Raw genomic sequence first — 12,732 nt, forward strand, 5'->3', positions numbered from 1 at the left:
TTCGGGACAAACAGCTACATCTTGGCAACCTCACTGACTCGCACGTAGTTGTAAAGGCATAACTGAAGAGAATTTGGCTCACGGTGGCATTTTATTTACAACCACAAGGACTGTCTAAATCAGGGGTCGGCAACGTTTGGCACGCGGCTCGCCAGGGTAAGCACCCTAGCGGGCCAGGCCAGTTTATTTACCTTATTTACCGATCGCGGCCCCCACTCGCCGCGGTTCGCCGTCCCTGGCCAATGGGGGCGGCGGGAAGCGGCGCGGGCAAGGGATGTGCTGGCCGCGGCTTCCTCCCGCCCCCATTGGCCCGGGACAGCGAACCGCGGCCAGTGGGGGCCACGATCGGCCGAACCTGCCGCATCAGCAAGTAAATAAACTGGCCCGGCCCGCTAAGGTGCTTACCCTGGCGAGCCGCGTGCCAAACGTTGCCGACCCCTGGTCTAAATCAACATTGCAGCCAAAGACCGTTCTGTAAATACTACAGGCCTGATTCTGATCTCACTTAAAAAAGTTTATCTCAGGAGAAACTGCTTTGCTGTCAGGAGCGCTACACTACCATACAACTGGTGTAAGCGAAATCACAAGGAGGTCGCCTAAAACTCTGACAGCAAATAAGGTAAGTTGAGATCAGGCCAACGTTTTCAAGCCTGGCTACTTAAAACCTCAAACACCTACATCCATATTTAGACATCTAATTAAAGTGGCCCCAGTCTAAATTTATATATTCAAGTTTGAAAACTGGCTGGAGTTCAGATATGGACCAAGCATGTGCTCCTGTGTTTAAGTATATCTCGGGGACCAAAATTCTATTTATCTGTCTTTTGTCAGCAAATAAGAGGCAGCCATTTAGAAACATAAACAGTTGGCACACACGTTCTATATGAGAAGAACACCAATACGTGAGCAGCTTTAGCATCTGAGTCTTCCTCAGCCGTGTTTTGCCCAACCACTCCCAAGCATTCTTGCACATAAGTAAGAAGGGTGGCACAGAGCAACTGAGACAGGAAATAATTACAAGCAAAAGGGAAAAGAGAGCTAAGAGATTGACAGTACTTTCCTTAGTATGTATTCCAAACAACACGCAGGGAAGACAGGGGTTGGCAGATTAAACAAAACTGTCAGAATAAATAAGGCTGGAGGAGATCCTGAAACACAACCCCATTTACCTTGAACGTATCTCTTTCTTTTATTGTCTTTTGGTTATACCATGGCTCATCATTAAATGGATTACTCTGCCAGATGTATTTCAGAGTGGTGCACACCGTAGCTTTACTCACTAAGATGCATAAATACACTATCAAGAAGGCGTTGATTGATCTGAAAAATAGGTTTATTTTTAAAATCCATGCAGCTATTTTTAATACTCAATCATGCAAGCAATCAGGGTTAGACTATTCTCATTTTTAAAAGGGAAACTCTATAGACTACTGCTTTTGACAGCCCTCATCTTTAGGGTCAAATCCAGGATTTTTAATACTTCTCACCCGGTAGAGTAAAGCATAAGCCTGGAGTAATACTTTTTAAAAGTTCGACTAAATGCTGTAGCTTTTTAGGAGACATGCTTAACCCAATACAGGTCTATCTCATCTTACGCGGGGATTCCGTTCCGCGGTTAGCGTGTAAAGCGAAAACTGCGTATAGCCAAAACCCCATTGAGTTCAATGGCGGGTGAAAGCGCCCACACAACAGGTATAGTATGAAAATTGTTGTTTTTCCTCTTTTTTTGTTTTTGTTTTTGCCGACCGCGTAAAGTTGAAATCGCGCATGTTAAATGCGCGTAAGATGCGACAGACCTGTATACAGATTTTCTACACGGAGTGTATCGGAAACAAAAGGCAGCAAATGCTGGGATTATTTCTGCACAAATGAACCCATAAGGAAACGAACAGTTTTTATAAACTTTTCTCCTTCTGAAGCACACTTACTTTTCTACAGCTGAACGTTTTTGTGATTTTCCTTGGTAGTTCAAAGCCATTTTTGTTTCCATTCCAGTATAAACCGCAACTCCTACAGAACATTAAAGCATCACTTGTAATCGTTCCCTTTCTGAGTTGCAAGCCTACCTCTCACTTGTCAGTGAGGTACATCAACGTTTGCACAGTGCTTTAGATTCATTATCCACAGACAGCGGTATTACCCAAATGTTATGCATTGTTATTTAAGCAAGGAACCCCCAGTGGTATCGAATAATGCTAACACAAGTGCCACAATAAATCATCTGAAGGTTGATGAGAGGCGTGAACTCCCGAATAGTTTCCCAGAGCATAAATTTATTTCTGTACAAAGTTTGTTAAATTTAGCAAACATTTTCATCTATCACAACTGCTTGTACAAACTGACAGGGGAAAAAAAAGATAGCTTCATACAAGTGTATATATGCGAGGGTATTAGTGGAATTGGCAAACAAATGTATTGCAGTACTGATCGTTATTTTGAAAAGGCCTGGGTGAGGGGAAGAAGAGCAGGAGACGTAAGGAGAAAAGCAGAGACAGTACAAAATCCACTCAGAATGTGGTACTGACAATTAGCACCCTGTAAGTCCAACTCCTGCCAAAAGTAAAAGGAAACAAGTACTGGGAAGGGGGAAAAAAGAATCTCTGAAAAATCTAGACCAAATTCAGTATTGGTGTAAGCAGGTGCAAATCCACTTCACTTCAATGGAGCTACAGCCATTTATACCTTGGCTCAGTTTATTTCCCTGAAGGATAGTGGAACCATTAGCAGTATGGAGTTGATAAGGGATACATTTTTGCCAGACAAACTTTGCTGCTTTTTGGACAGACTTACAGGTGTTAGTGGATGGAGATAAAGTACTGGGTGTATGGCCAATAATTTTCAAAAGGGACTTGCAACTTGAGACACTGTAAAGGGGTCCCTACATGGCAGAAAATGCTGAGCTGGGCCTCTTTAAAGGCGTCACAAATAGATCGGAGTGAATAATTGATTATTTTTGTTTGTTTGGGAGCTGAGCTGAAAAAATCTGCTGTGATTCTAACCAAAAGCATTCTTCAGAAATATTTTGTCCATCACAAACTAAAAAAAAAATAATAATCATTTCTAATCCACCAAAACATTCCAGGTCAATTCAAAATTATTATTTTTTAATTATTTTGAATCTACAAAAACATTTTGGTCAACTCAAAATGACTTTTTATGGGGGGGGATTTTCATTTCGATTTGGCCCTCTTCACCCCCCGCCCTTTTTTTTTTTTTTTTTAAAATTTAAAAAAGAAATTCAAAATTTGGGAAGCCTTAAAAAAAAAAAAAAAGCATTTTTTCAGCAAAAATTCTATTTGCCAAAAAAAATTCGCCCAGCTTTAGTTTCAAGATGGGCTCTCAAAAAGCACAAGTAATTTCTGAAGATCCTGGTCAACATATTCAGATTTCAGTTAAACATCTGACACAGTAGCTCATGAAATCTTACTCTCAAAATTAATTCATTAACTTGTGTATGAGCATGAGATATGTACAGAGCACTGAAAGAAGCAGTGTAGACAGTTTTCCATCACTAGATGCTACGATAGACATTTCGATTTGTTTGCTAACTTCATTCAGTTATCCATCGGCACTATCAATAAAAAGCTGCTCACCATAAATCTTCTTTGTATTTTTTAAAGTAGAACCCTTCAGCAGCAGATTTTCGGGACCCAAAGACCTAAACACAGAAAAAGTTATAGGATCAGATTGCTTACAAACAATTTCATTCCAACTTGGTTACATGTTATACCCAGAGTTAAACAAAGCTAAAGCAGAAGTCCTTTAAACCCAAATACTGTAAATACGCTTCATTCTGGGGATTGGTTTGTTTTTTTTTCTCTTAAATAAGGGATTTGTTTATTTTGGCCAGGGCCGGCTTTAGGACCTGCGGAGCCCGATTCGAATACCCGGCGGCGGCGGGTCCTTCATTCAGCTCCGGGTCTTCCACGGCACTGAAGGACCCCCCCACACTGCCGAAGAACCGGAGTGGACCCCCCCGCCGCCGAAGTGCCGCCGAAGACCTGGAGCAGACCACCGCCGGGTGAGTAAAAAAAATTTAAAAATTAAAAAGGTGCTTAAGGCGCAGGGCCCTCTTAGGCACGGGTGCAGGCCCTCTTAGGCACAGGGCCTGATTCCGGGGAATCGGCCTAAAGCCGGCCCTGATTCTGGGACTGTATTTTTGCCTTCACACCGATATTTACATTTGTGGTTTCTTATCTCTTATCACACAAAGTATTACTGGTATTCAGACTCTCCACTGTCTAACTCATTTTAGAATTCAAGTCAAGATTTTCAAGAATAAGTACCTGATGCTAGAGTCTAAAACCTATACTTAGGCACCTAAATAAGTGGACTAATTTTCAAGAGTGCTAAACCCCCTGGAGCGTTTCAAAAAAAAAAATCGATGATGCTGTAAAATGTTTTACTTATTTTTTTGCTCCCATGTTGCTCTGTCTGTTCTATTAATTCCTTATTTCCCTTCATGACCGCTTGCCATTTCCACTTCTAATCCTAAAAGGGTGGCAGAAGTTTTAAAGGCGAGAAAAGTTTGTGTAAATCCTCAAAAATCAATTTGTCAGGTTTCAAGGGTCCCTCACAAGTTCTGTATTGCAGTTAGTATCTGAGACCACCATTAGTCTCTCAACTTAAGAATCTGAGGGGCACAGCTGCTGGCATCTCTGCTTGACCAGCGAGAAACATCACAAGCACTACAAATGCAGGCTGAGAGGTGACCATTTGGTTTTCAAAGCCCTCCTGTCCCTTTCTGTGCTGTATAGGAGGTCAGATTAGATCGTCACAAAGGTCCTTTATGGCCGTGGAATCGAAAACTCTTAGAATTCCAAAACTCTTGGGTTAACGGACATGCTTGCTTCCACTTCTATCTGAAATCTATCTTTCACTGCTTCTTGGATTCAAGTTTGATTTTCTTCTTTACTTTAAAATTTGGCCCATTAATTTTGCAGCATTGTTGGTGAATTGGTGCTTTCTCCTGTGATATACACAAAGATGTTAGCATGAAACATGCTTTTACAATACACAGCTGGAATAAACAGACTAAGTCCGTCATCTCTAGACTTTCTAGTGTGTCTTTTTCTTTGTGTCTGTAAAGTGTAACTTTATTAAGGCAGGGACTGTCTTTGTGTTCAGGTTTTACACCGCTCTGAGCACATGGCTGTACTCACTACATAAACAGCAACAGGGAAAACAGTTTTGCAAACTAATGTACATACGCCGCTTAGGGGGGAAAAAAACATTTTGTGCACAGAAACAGCCTATTTGACAGACCCACAATCAAAAACCTTCCCCTCAGGAAATCTACATTCTCACCCACCCTCTATTGTGTCCCACTGATGCAGAAAATGTACTGGTCACCCAAAACACGGGCTGCACCTCATTAGAACCCCAGCTCTTCAGCAAAGCGAAGGCTGGGCTTGCTGGAGAGCAGATGTTGTGAGCACATGCCCAGCACATCACTCTTTGCTTCTTCTGGTTCTGGTCAGCGGGAGTGAAACTGACGGAGGATCCTGCCCTGCAAGAGCTCAGAGAGCAGGGAGCCTGTCAGTTTCATTTATCCGCCAGCTCACCAGGATGATTCCAGCAGGGGTGATAGAGGATGCAGAGGGTTGCACATGTGCTCACATCCTGTAAACTCCCACATCGGCAAACCCAACACACACAACATCCTGGGGCATTTGTTGGAGATTGTCACAGCTGAAGAGCTGGGGGTTTTAAGAGGGCTTGCTGCCCTCATAAGAACGGCCATACTGGGTCAGACCAAGGGTCCATCCAGCCCAGTATCCTGTCTGCTGACAGTGGCAATGCCAGGTGCCCCAGAGGGAATGAACAGAACAGGTAATCATCAAGTGATCCCTCATTCGGAATGACTGAAATTTTCTCAAGTCACTAGAACACATAAAACCAAACTGCAACACGAAAGAAAAGAGGTAGGATAAGAAAGCTCAAATTTCAGGCCTATTAATCTCCACAACTCCTCTTTGATAAGCAGGACGCTACGAACTATCAATAAAGAAATAATAAAGAAAACAAACACCATATGCAATGAGTAACAATGAGCCAAGTGAACTAACCGGGCTACAGGCTCCTGGTTACTTCTGTAGATGTTAATTCTTCCAACAAATCTGTGATCAAAATATATAAGAGGACATTGGTTAACTATATATTTAATTACAAACATAAGAAACGTCACAACAGACAGGTGGGAAGAAATGAGAAGGTTAGAGGACATCAGAGTCTTATGCTCTCAGAGAGAAGGCGCTTTGGAAAGCACACATTACGCAGGCCAGGATCCAACAAAGTACTTAAGCACATGCCAAGCTTTAAGCGTGCAAGGAGCCCCACTGACTAGAATGAGGCTGTTCTTGTGTTTCAGCACCTTGCTGAATTGGGGCCAGGGTGCCAATGGGTTTCCACCCTGAAAATTGTTCAGAAAGGTAACAAAGCCATGTTTCTAAGCAGGCCTACACCCAAGTTTGTAAAGGCATATGGGGCTAGTGATACTTTGGTGCACTAGCACCTCCCAGGGCAGATGCTTTGCCATCTAAGTCCAATTTCCAGGGAGCTTTGCCGGACAGCTCAGTAAATTCCCCAGGAACATCTGCAAGTGTTACCTTAAAAAGCCTTTCATTCCTTGTGGACAACATGAAGACAATCACTTTTTTGAATTCCATGCAGCCTATTCAGCTGGAACGAGAATTCAGCGGCTCCCTTAAACTACTTTGTTAGACGGGTGCCAATGGCTCACTAGTTTGCCCGGTCAAAGGACACTAAGTGATGGACAAACGACAAGGATCAGTTGAGTACCAGGAGTAGTGGCTGTTCCCGTTCTTACTTGTAGAGGTCAGGTTGAGGCTGCTCACATTCAATTGCGGCAGTAAGGGAGTCGATGTCATCATCTGTCCGGAGCTCAGTCGTATCCCGCACTGCATAATGAGTCTAGGTGGAAAGAGCAGCAAGAGTTATTATGGAGTCACACAACTCCACTGAAGCACAAGTACAGAGAAGGTCTTCGCCCAATGAGTTGTTATAGCTCAGTCCTTAAAACACTGATGTATACGGGGGCTTGTCTTAAGCGACCACTCAAGTAACCCATCAGTTGTTTAAGGATGGAGCGGGAGGAGAGGGCAGGGTCTTCTAATGAAAGGCAGAACAGGTTGGAATTTAATATGCTTAGGAAATACTTTGGACTGGTCTGGTAAGACAGAGGGTTACTTAAGAAGGGAGGTCTCTTGTACCTGCCAATAAATTATGAGACATACTCCTCCTTCAGGGCTGTCCTAAGGCATGGTGAACTCCTGCAACACTGGTTTACTTCAAAAGATAGCTACAAGTGCTCAACAGGTGTTCAGCTCCCCTAAGGAAATTGCCCGGTGCAGCTTCTGAAGGTAATTAGAAGATAGCTCTGCTGCCAGGGGAGCAGGAACAGTATTGACAGAACCAAGAGCTATTCTTAGCATCAACTGCTGTGAAAGTTCCTTTCTCACATAACTAATTGGAAAGCCTGGGAAGACTCCAATTCACTGTTTTTAAAGTTCTATTTATAGAAACTACTTAACAGTTCTAAACTTCAGTCAGCAAGATAGATTGCCTTAATCGGTCTCCAAAAACACATTCACTAAAAAGCTTTCTCACTTCTTAGCCTTGGATTCCTCTTCCTGAAACTGATGGGAGAAACAGCTATAGTACACAAATTATAAACAGCATTTTGAATACCAGTGGTGAATGATTTTGTAGTAGAATGTCTGTGTCTTACATCAAAAATTCCACACCCCCCACAGGACAGGTAAGCCTCAGTTACGCTGTTCTGCCATTTTCCCCACTCTTCCTCCCTGCCCCCCAAACTTCTTCTTTGTTACATCAATATTCAGGAGACAACCGCTAATGACCAAGCAGAAACAATATAAGATACTTATTGTAGAACTTTAGTGTCACATTTCAAATGCTCAAAGTCAGGAAACGTGTTCCGGTTCTGAAATTAACTCAGCCGTGTTGCACATCCTTGTATATTTTATGGCATACATTTAAACCGGTTTTAATATAGGAAGGCGTACTTTAGGGTTGTGGAGCTTGAAAGCTCCACTCCTCTTTGCTAACCTAGCCACTAAGGTTGCAAACCCAGCGCTACTTGGCTTGTGAAGTTCATAAGATGCCCAGGAGAAAGGCTCACTTCTAAAGAGTTGGTGAACTCAATACAATCAAAAATATTTCAACACAGAATCAGCTTCCACGCATATATTTCTACATTACCTAATGGCTATCAATATAGATATTAGCCACGTACCTGATCCAACACCCTTTTAACGAATGAAGATACATACGCCCACTGACGTCTGTGGGAGTTGGAAGGAATTCTACACTACTAACATTGTTCCACACTTAGTACTACAGCTACCAATGTTAGCACAAATTACTCCTGTGCATGAGTGAAACCAAGTTTTCATATCCTTAGAGGGGGGTTTCAATTGGAGGGTGGGGGGAGAAAGGTAGAGGGAATAAATTAGAGAAAGAATTCATCCTCAGTGAGGTCTACCCAACTGGTACAATTTCAAATCTCAAAGTTCAGCCCTTTTGAGTCATGAGTATGAAAAAATGCATCTTAAAATTTTCTGCCAATGGGAACAGAGTATAGTTTAAATGACTAGAAGGCTTTTTCTGCAAAACAATCCAGAACAATTCACCTATGAGTTCATATCAAGCATGAAGAATTTCAGTCACAAAAAGAGGACAACTACTCATAAGTGCAGAGAGAGCGAAAGCAGGAAGTTATAGAGTGAAAGCCCTGATAAAATCTCAATTGCAAAGGTCACTACGGGTGACTGCTTTAATAAACCAGCTGAAACTGCAGTGATCTATTTACTAATTCATTAGATCTTTCTACATGGGGAATAAGATGAAAGTGGTAACCTGCTTTAGCAGGATAAATAATACAGCATGCAGGTATATCTGTCAAGACCAACACAGTTTGGAACAGTGCCATTAGGAATAGTTATTTAAAACACACACCAAAAAAAAAAAAAAAAAATCCATACAGCACTTCAGTGTTGAGTGACTGGATGAGAGAGCTAAATGGAAATGGAAGCTAAACACAGCCAATCACAATCAGAGTGTGTGATCCCAAAGCGTTCTCAAACTGAACTGACAGACACCCAGGCTGACTTCAGTTGCAACTAAAACAAAACAAAAAATCGGAGCACAGAGGAGCCACTGAAATGCATTTACTCTGCACTCTAGACTCCTGCCTGAAGTGTTTTCATTCTTGTTACCTTGAAATTCGACTCGCCATCCAGACTTGCCGTCGTGACGTAACAGATCCCATCGTCATTACTCGATGCCAAAAAGATCAGATCACAGGGGAAGGTTTCGTCTGCTTTCACTTCTACAATGTCCCCAACCTGGAAAGAATGCAACTATGGTTTTTTAATGATTCATTTCATCAGGCCCTGAAGGAAAAGATTAAAGGTTTAATCAGTTTATCTTTTTTTTTATCCAAGTCTACAAGAAAGAAGACAAATCCTCTCCGATCATGGGAATTTGAAGAGCTTTTTAAGCTTACCACCAAAAAAAAGTACTGCAATTGTGTAACTGTCCCCGATGATTTGCCATCCACATGCTAGAACTGTTGCTCAACGCTAATTATCAAGACTGCATAACGATAGCAATACAGTACCTGCACATTTACTCTGTCTTACAATGGTTCCATATTTAACAACTTTCACCCACTTCAGTAGGACCTCTGTGCAGTGATTGTTCGCAGGACAATAGAATTTGAAGTTTGAGCGCCCTTGGAAGGGGTTTAACAAAGCTATGAAATTATTTCACTATTGAGTGGAAATGTAGTAATGTAGTCGGACTCCAGATCTTTTCTCCTTTATCTGACAGTATGCTTGATAATTACCCACCATAGCCCTTGTTCATATATGTAGCTCACACACACACACCCCTACTAGACTTCCAAGTGGAAAGCTTTTTCTTCAGTTAGGACTATTCCGTAGCAGCTGCTGCATACACTACGTTCCCTCACTACCTAGCTTTGGAAAATACTCATTACTGGATGGAGGGGACACGGCACTTGCTGTGAGGAGATGGAGCAGAGTGAAGTTTTCTTTACACTCAAGATAGTACCCAAATAAGTAGCATTTTTTAAATTTATATTTTCTTGATTTTTCTTCCTTTCATTTGCTGCTGAGGGACCCTGAGTCACGCTCTTGACAACGTGTAACAGAACCCTCTGCTCAAAGGCCTCACACCTCCCTCCACCCCAAGAGGAAAACACAAGTGTGACCTTAAGAGCCCCTCAATGCCAACCGGCAAAGGGGTCACTGTGCTGCCACGGTAACTCTTGACAGGCCTGACAAACTCACTACACCCAGCACCCTGTTTTCACAGTATTTCTCCATAAAGAATGTCATGTGAGGTCTTCAGTGAAAGCCAGGCTCACAGTGGTCATTAACACTGAGGTGAAATGTCTGTACAAATGCCATGGAAGAAGTTATGTATACATAAACTGAAAATACGTTCCTAAAGAAGTCAGAATCAAGACGGGGTTGATAAACGGGATTCTGCCAGACGAAGGACGTATAATCATCTGTCTCCCTCGGTCCACATGTAAATTAAGCATTGTAAGCCAACAGAATGGAGGCTCTATTTGCACACGAAGTCAGTATACCAAGGAATAAACCCCCAGGGGGTCATCCTGACGTGGGGGACCAACAATGAATTTTGGGGCTATAAAGGAAAAGGCAAAAGGAAACCTCTTTATCCTGTACCTAAGGAAGTGCGATTACATTCATGAAAATGAGATCCCAACCTGCCCTGCCTGGAAGCACTGTAAAGGACCTTTGGGTGAGAAAAGATTGCTTTTTAAATTAAGTTTAATCTCTGGAAAGCATGTACTGATTTTGTTTTATATGTAATCCACTATCCTTGCTCACCATCTCTTAAATTGTAGCCTTTGATAATAAACTTAGGCTTGTTTTCACTATAAATATATCTCAGTAGCTCATCCTCCATGGAACCAAACACGCTGGTGTGAACTCTGTTCCTCTGGGGACAGCTTACCTGGTATTACTGTGTCTTTGTCTACACTGGCAATTGAACGACAAAACTTTTGTCTTTCAGAGGTGTTAAAAAAAAACCACACACACACACCCCCCGAAAGACAAAAGTTTTGCTGACGACAAGCGCTGGAGTGAACAGCGCTTTGTCGGCAGGAGCGCTTTGCTACCGACAAAGCTAACCCCGCTCGTTGGGGGTGGAAGTTTTTTGTCGGCAGGAGAGCAGACAAACAGCGGCTACGCTGCGCGACTTTTAGCAGCACGGCTGTAGCGACAAAGCTGTGTAGTGCAGACATAGCCTGTGAGTGTTCGGTGGAGAAGGAACGGAATGCTACGGAGAGACATTTCAAAGGGGCCTGGGGACTAGGGTACACCTATTGGCGATCTGCAAGGCAAAGCAAGGGCTGCCATAACCCAGAGGAGAGGGGCTGAAGAGCTGGTGGCATCAGGGAGCTGACATCCAGCTACCACAAGACTCCCTCTTGCTGGAGGCTGGGGGTAACAAGGTGACTCAGCCCTGGGCACCCCAAGAACTGTCACAACAAGCCACTAGCAAGTATTTGTTCTTACAAATGCTGTTGCATTCTATCCCAATATTAGAGCACCAAGGAAAAACCTCCACCACAGATTAAACGAACCATCCCAGCTCTGTAAATTAAACTTGTTAGCTAGGGCCCCTTTCTAAGCACTGAGGGCCATTCTCTCCCAGGCACTCTGGGCCAGTTCTGCCCTCCGACAACCAGAACTCCTTCTGATTTCAACCAGCGCTGCACACCTGTATCCAAGTGCAGGACTTGGCCTGAGAAGTCAGCCCAACTCAGCAGGACCACGGACTAGGATAAGAGACACCTCCTTACAATTTCACATAAAAATGTATAAAAAAAGTAGCCATCTAGCATTCTACAGTGAGAGGTGATAAATCAGCATCTCTGCTAGCAGACATCTTCTCAGACGTCCTTGGGAAGCTCGGGATAAAGGAAGGACTGCCTGTTCCAGTCACCAAATGAAAAATGATCAGAGGTAAGTTACTCATCAGCCCCACCAGTAAAGTGCATGCATGGCAGCCTTTCAAAGAAGTGACCACACAAAAGCCAAGCAAGCACCTGGTTATTAACTGGAATGGCTCGTAAGGTTTCCAGTCTGAAAACAAACTGAGGTTTAGGGAAGGGGATGGGAAGACAAAAAGTAACAACTGCAGAATTAGGCCCTTAGCATATTCAAGTATTCAGCCACAGCGTCGGATTCTGCTACCACATCAATGGGAGTTTTCCCAATGGCTCCCAGGTGCATCCCTCTCTCTTTCTATTAATGGTTACCTTGATTTTTTCGCTGTGTTTTTTCACTTGCTTTGCATTTTCAACAATGAAGACGCTGCTTTTATTTACTTCCTTGTCAGCTCTGTGTCTCAGCCAGTCCTCATAGCCCTAGACATTCCAATATACAGGTAACACAGTCAAGCCCAGGTAGTGAAGTAAATAAATAAATAAATAAAGTTGTGAGAGAGAGGGAGATAAAAAAGCAAGTAAGTTAAACACAGTTATCAGAGCTCCTTCATGCACGCCAGAACGTCGACCTGAATAGCTCCGTCTGAACCAAGTTAATTTTTAAAAACTTCACATATACATTTGACAGATTCAGAACAGACTAAAACAACACACACAAAACTAATCTTTAGGCACTG

General features: G+C 42.8%; 1 protein-coding gene across 5 annotated transcripts in view; it reads right to left on the minus strand.

The window, feature by feature from the left end:
- ATP11C (ATPase phospholipid transporting 11C) overlaps positions 1-12,732 on the minus strand; it is a 110,439-nt gene that overhangs the window by 41,785 nt on the left and 55,922 nt on the right. For all 5 annotated transcript variants that reach the window (XM_024196919.3, XM_024196920.3, XM_026653106.2 and 2 more), the window contains exons 5-11: positions 12,368-12,475; positions 9,261-9,389; positions 6,830-6,933; positions 6,069-6,119; positions 3,594-3,658; positions 1,929-2,010; positions 1,170-1,320 (exon numbers count right to left, since the gene is read on the minus strand). In XM_024196919.3, coding sequence (XP_024052687.2) covers positions 1,170-1,320; positions 1,929-2,010; positions 3,594-3,658; positions 6,069-6,119; positions 6,830-6,933; positions 9,261-9,389; positions 12,368-12,475 — 690 coding nt within the window. The remainder of the gene's footprint in view (positions 1-1,169; positions 1,321-1,928; positions 2,011-3,593; positions 3,659-6,068; positions 6,120-6,829; positions 6,934-9,260; positions 9,390-12,367; positions 12,476-12,732) is intronic.

Source organism: Terrapene carolina, unplaced genomic scaffold (genome assembly GCF_002925995.2).
Source record: "Terrapene carolina triunguis isolate 2854851 unplaced genomic scaffold, T_m_triunguis-2.0 Scaffold131, whole genome shotgun sequence".
NCBI classification, from domain to species: domain Eukaryota; kingdom Metazoa; phylum Chordata; order Testudines; family Emydidae; genus Terrapene; species Terrapene triunguis.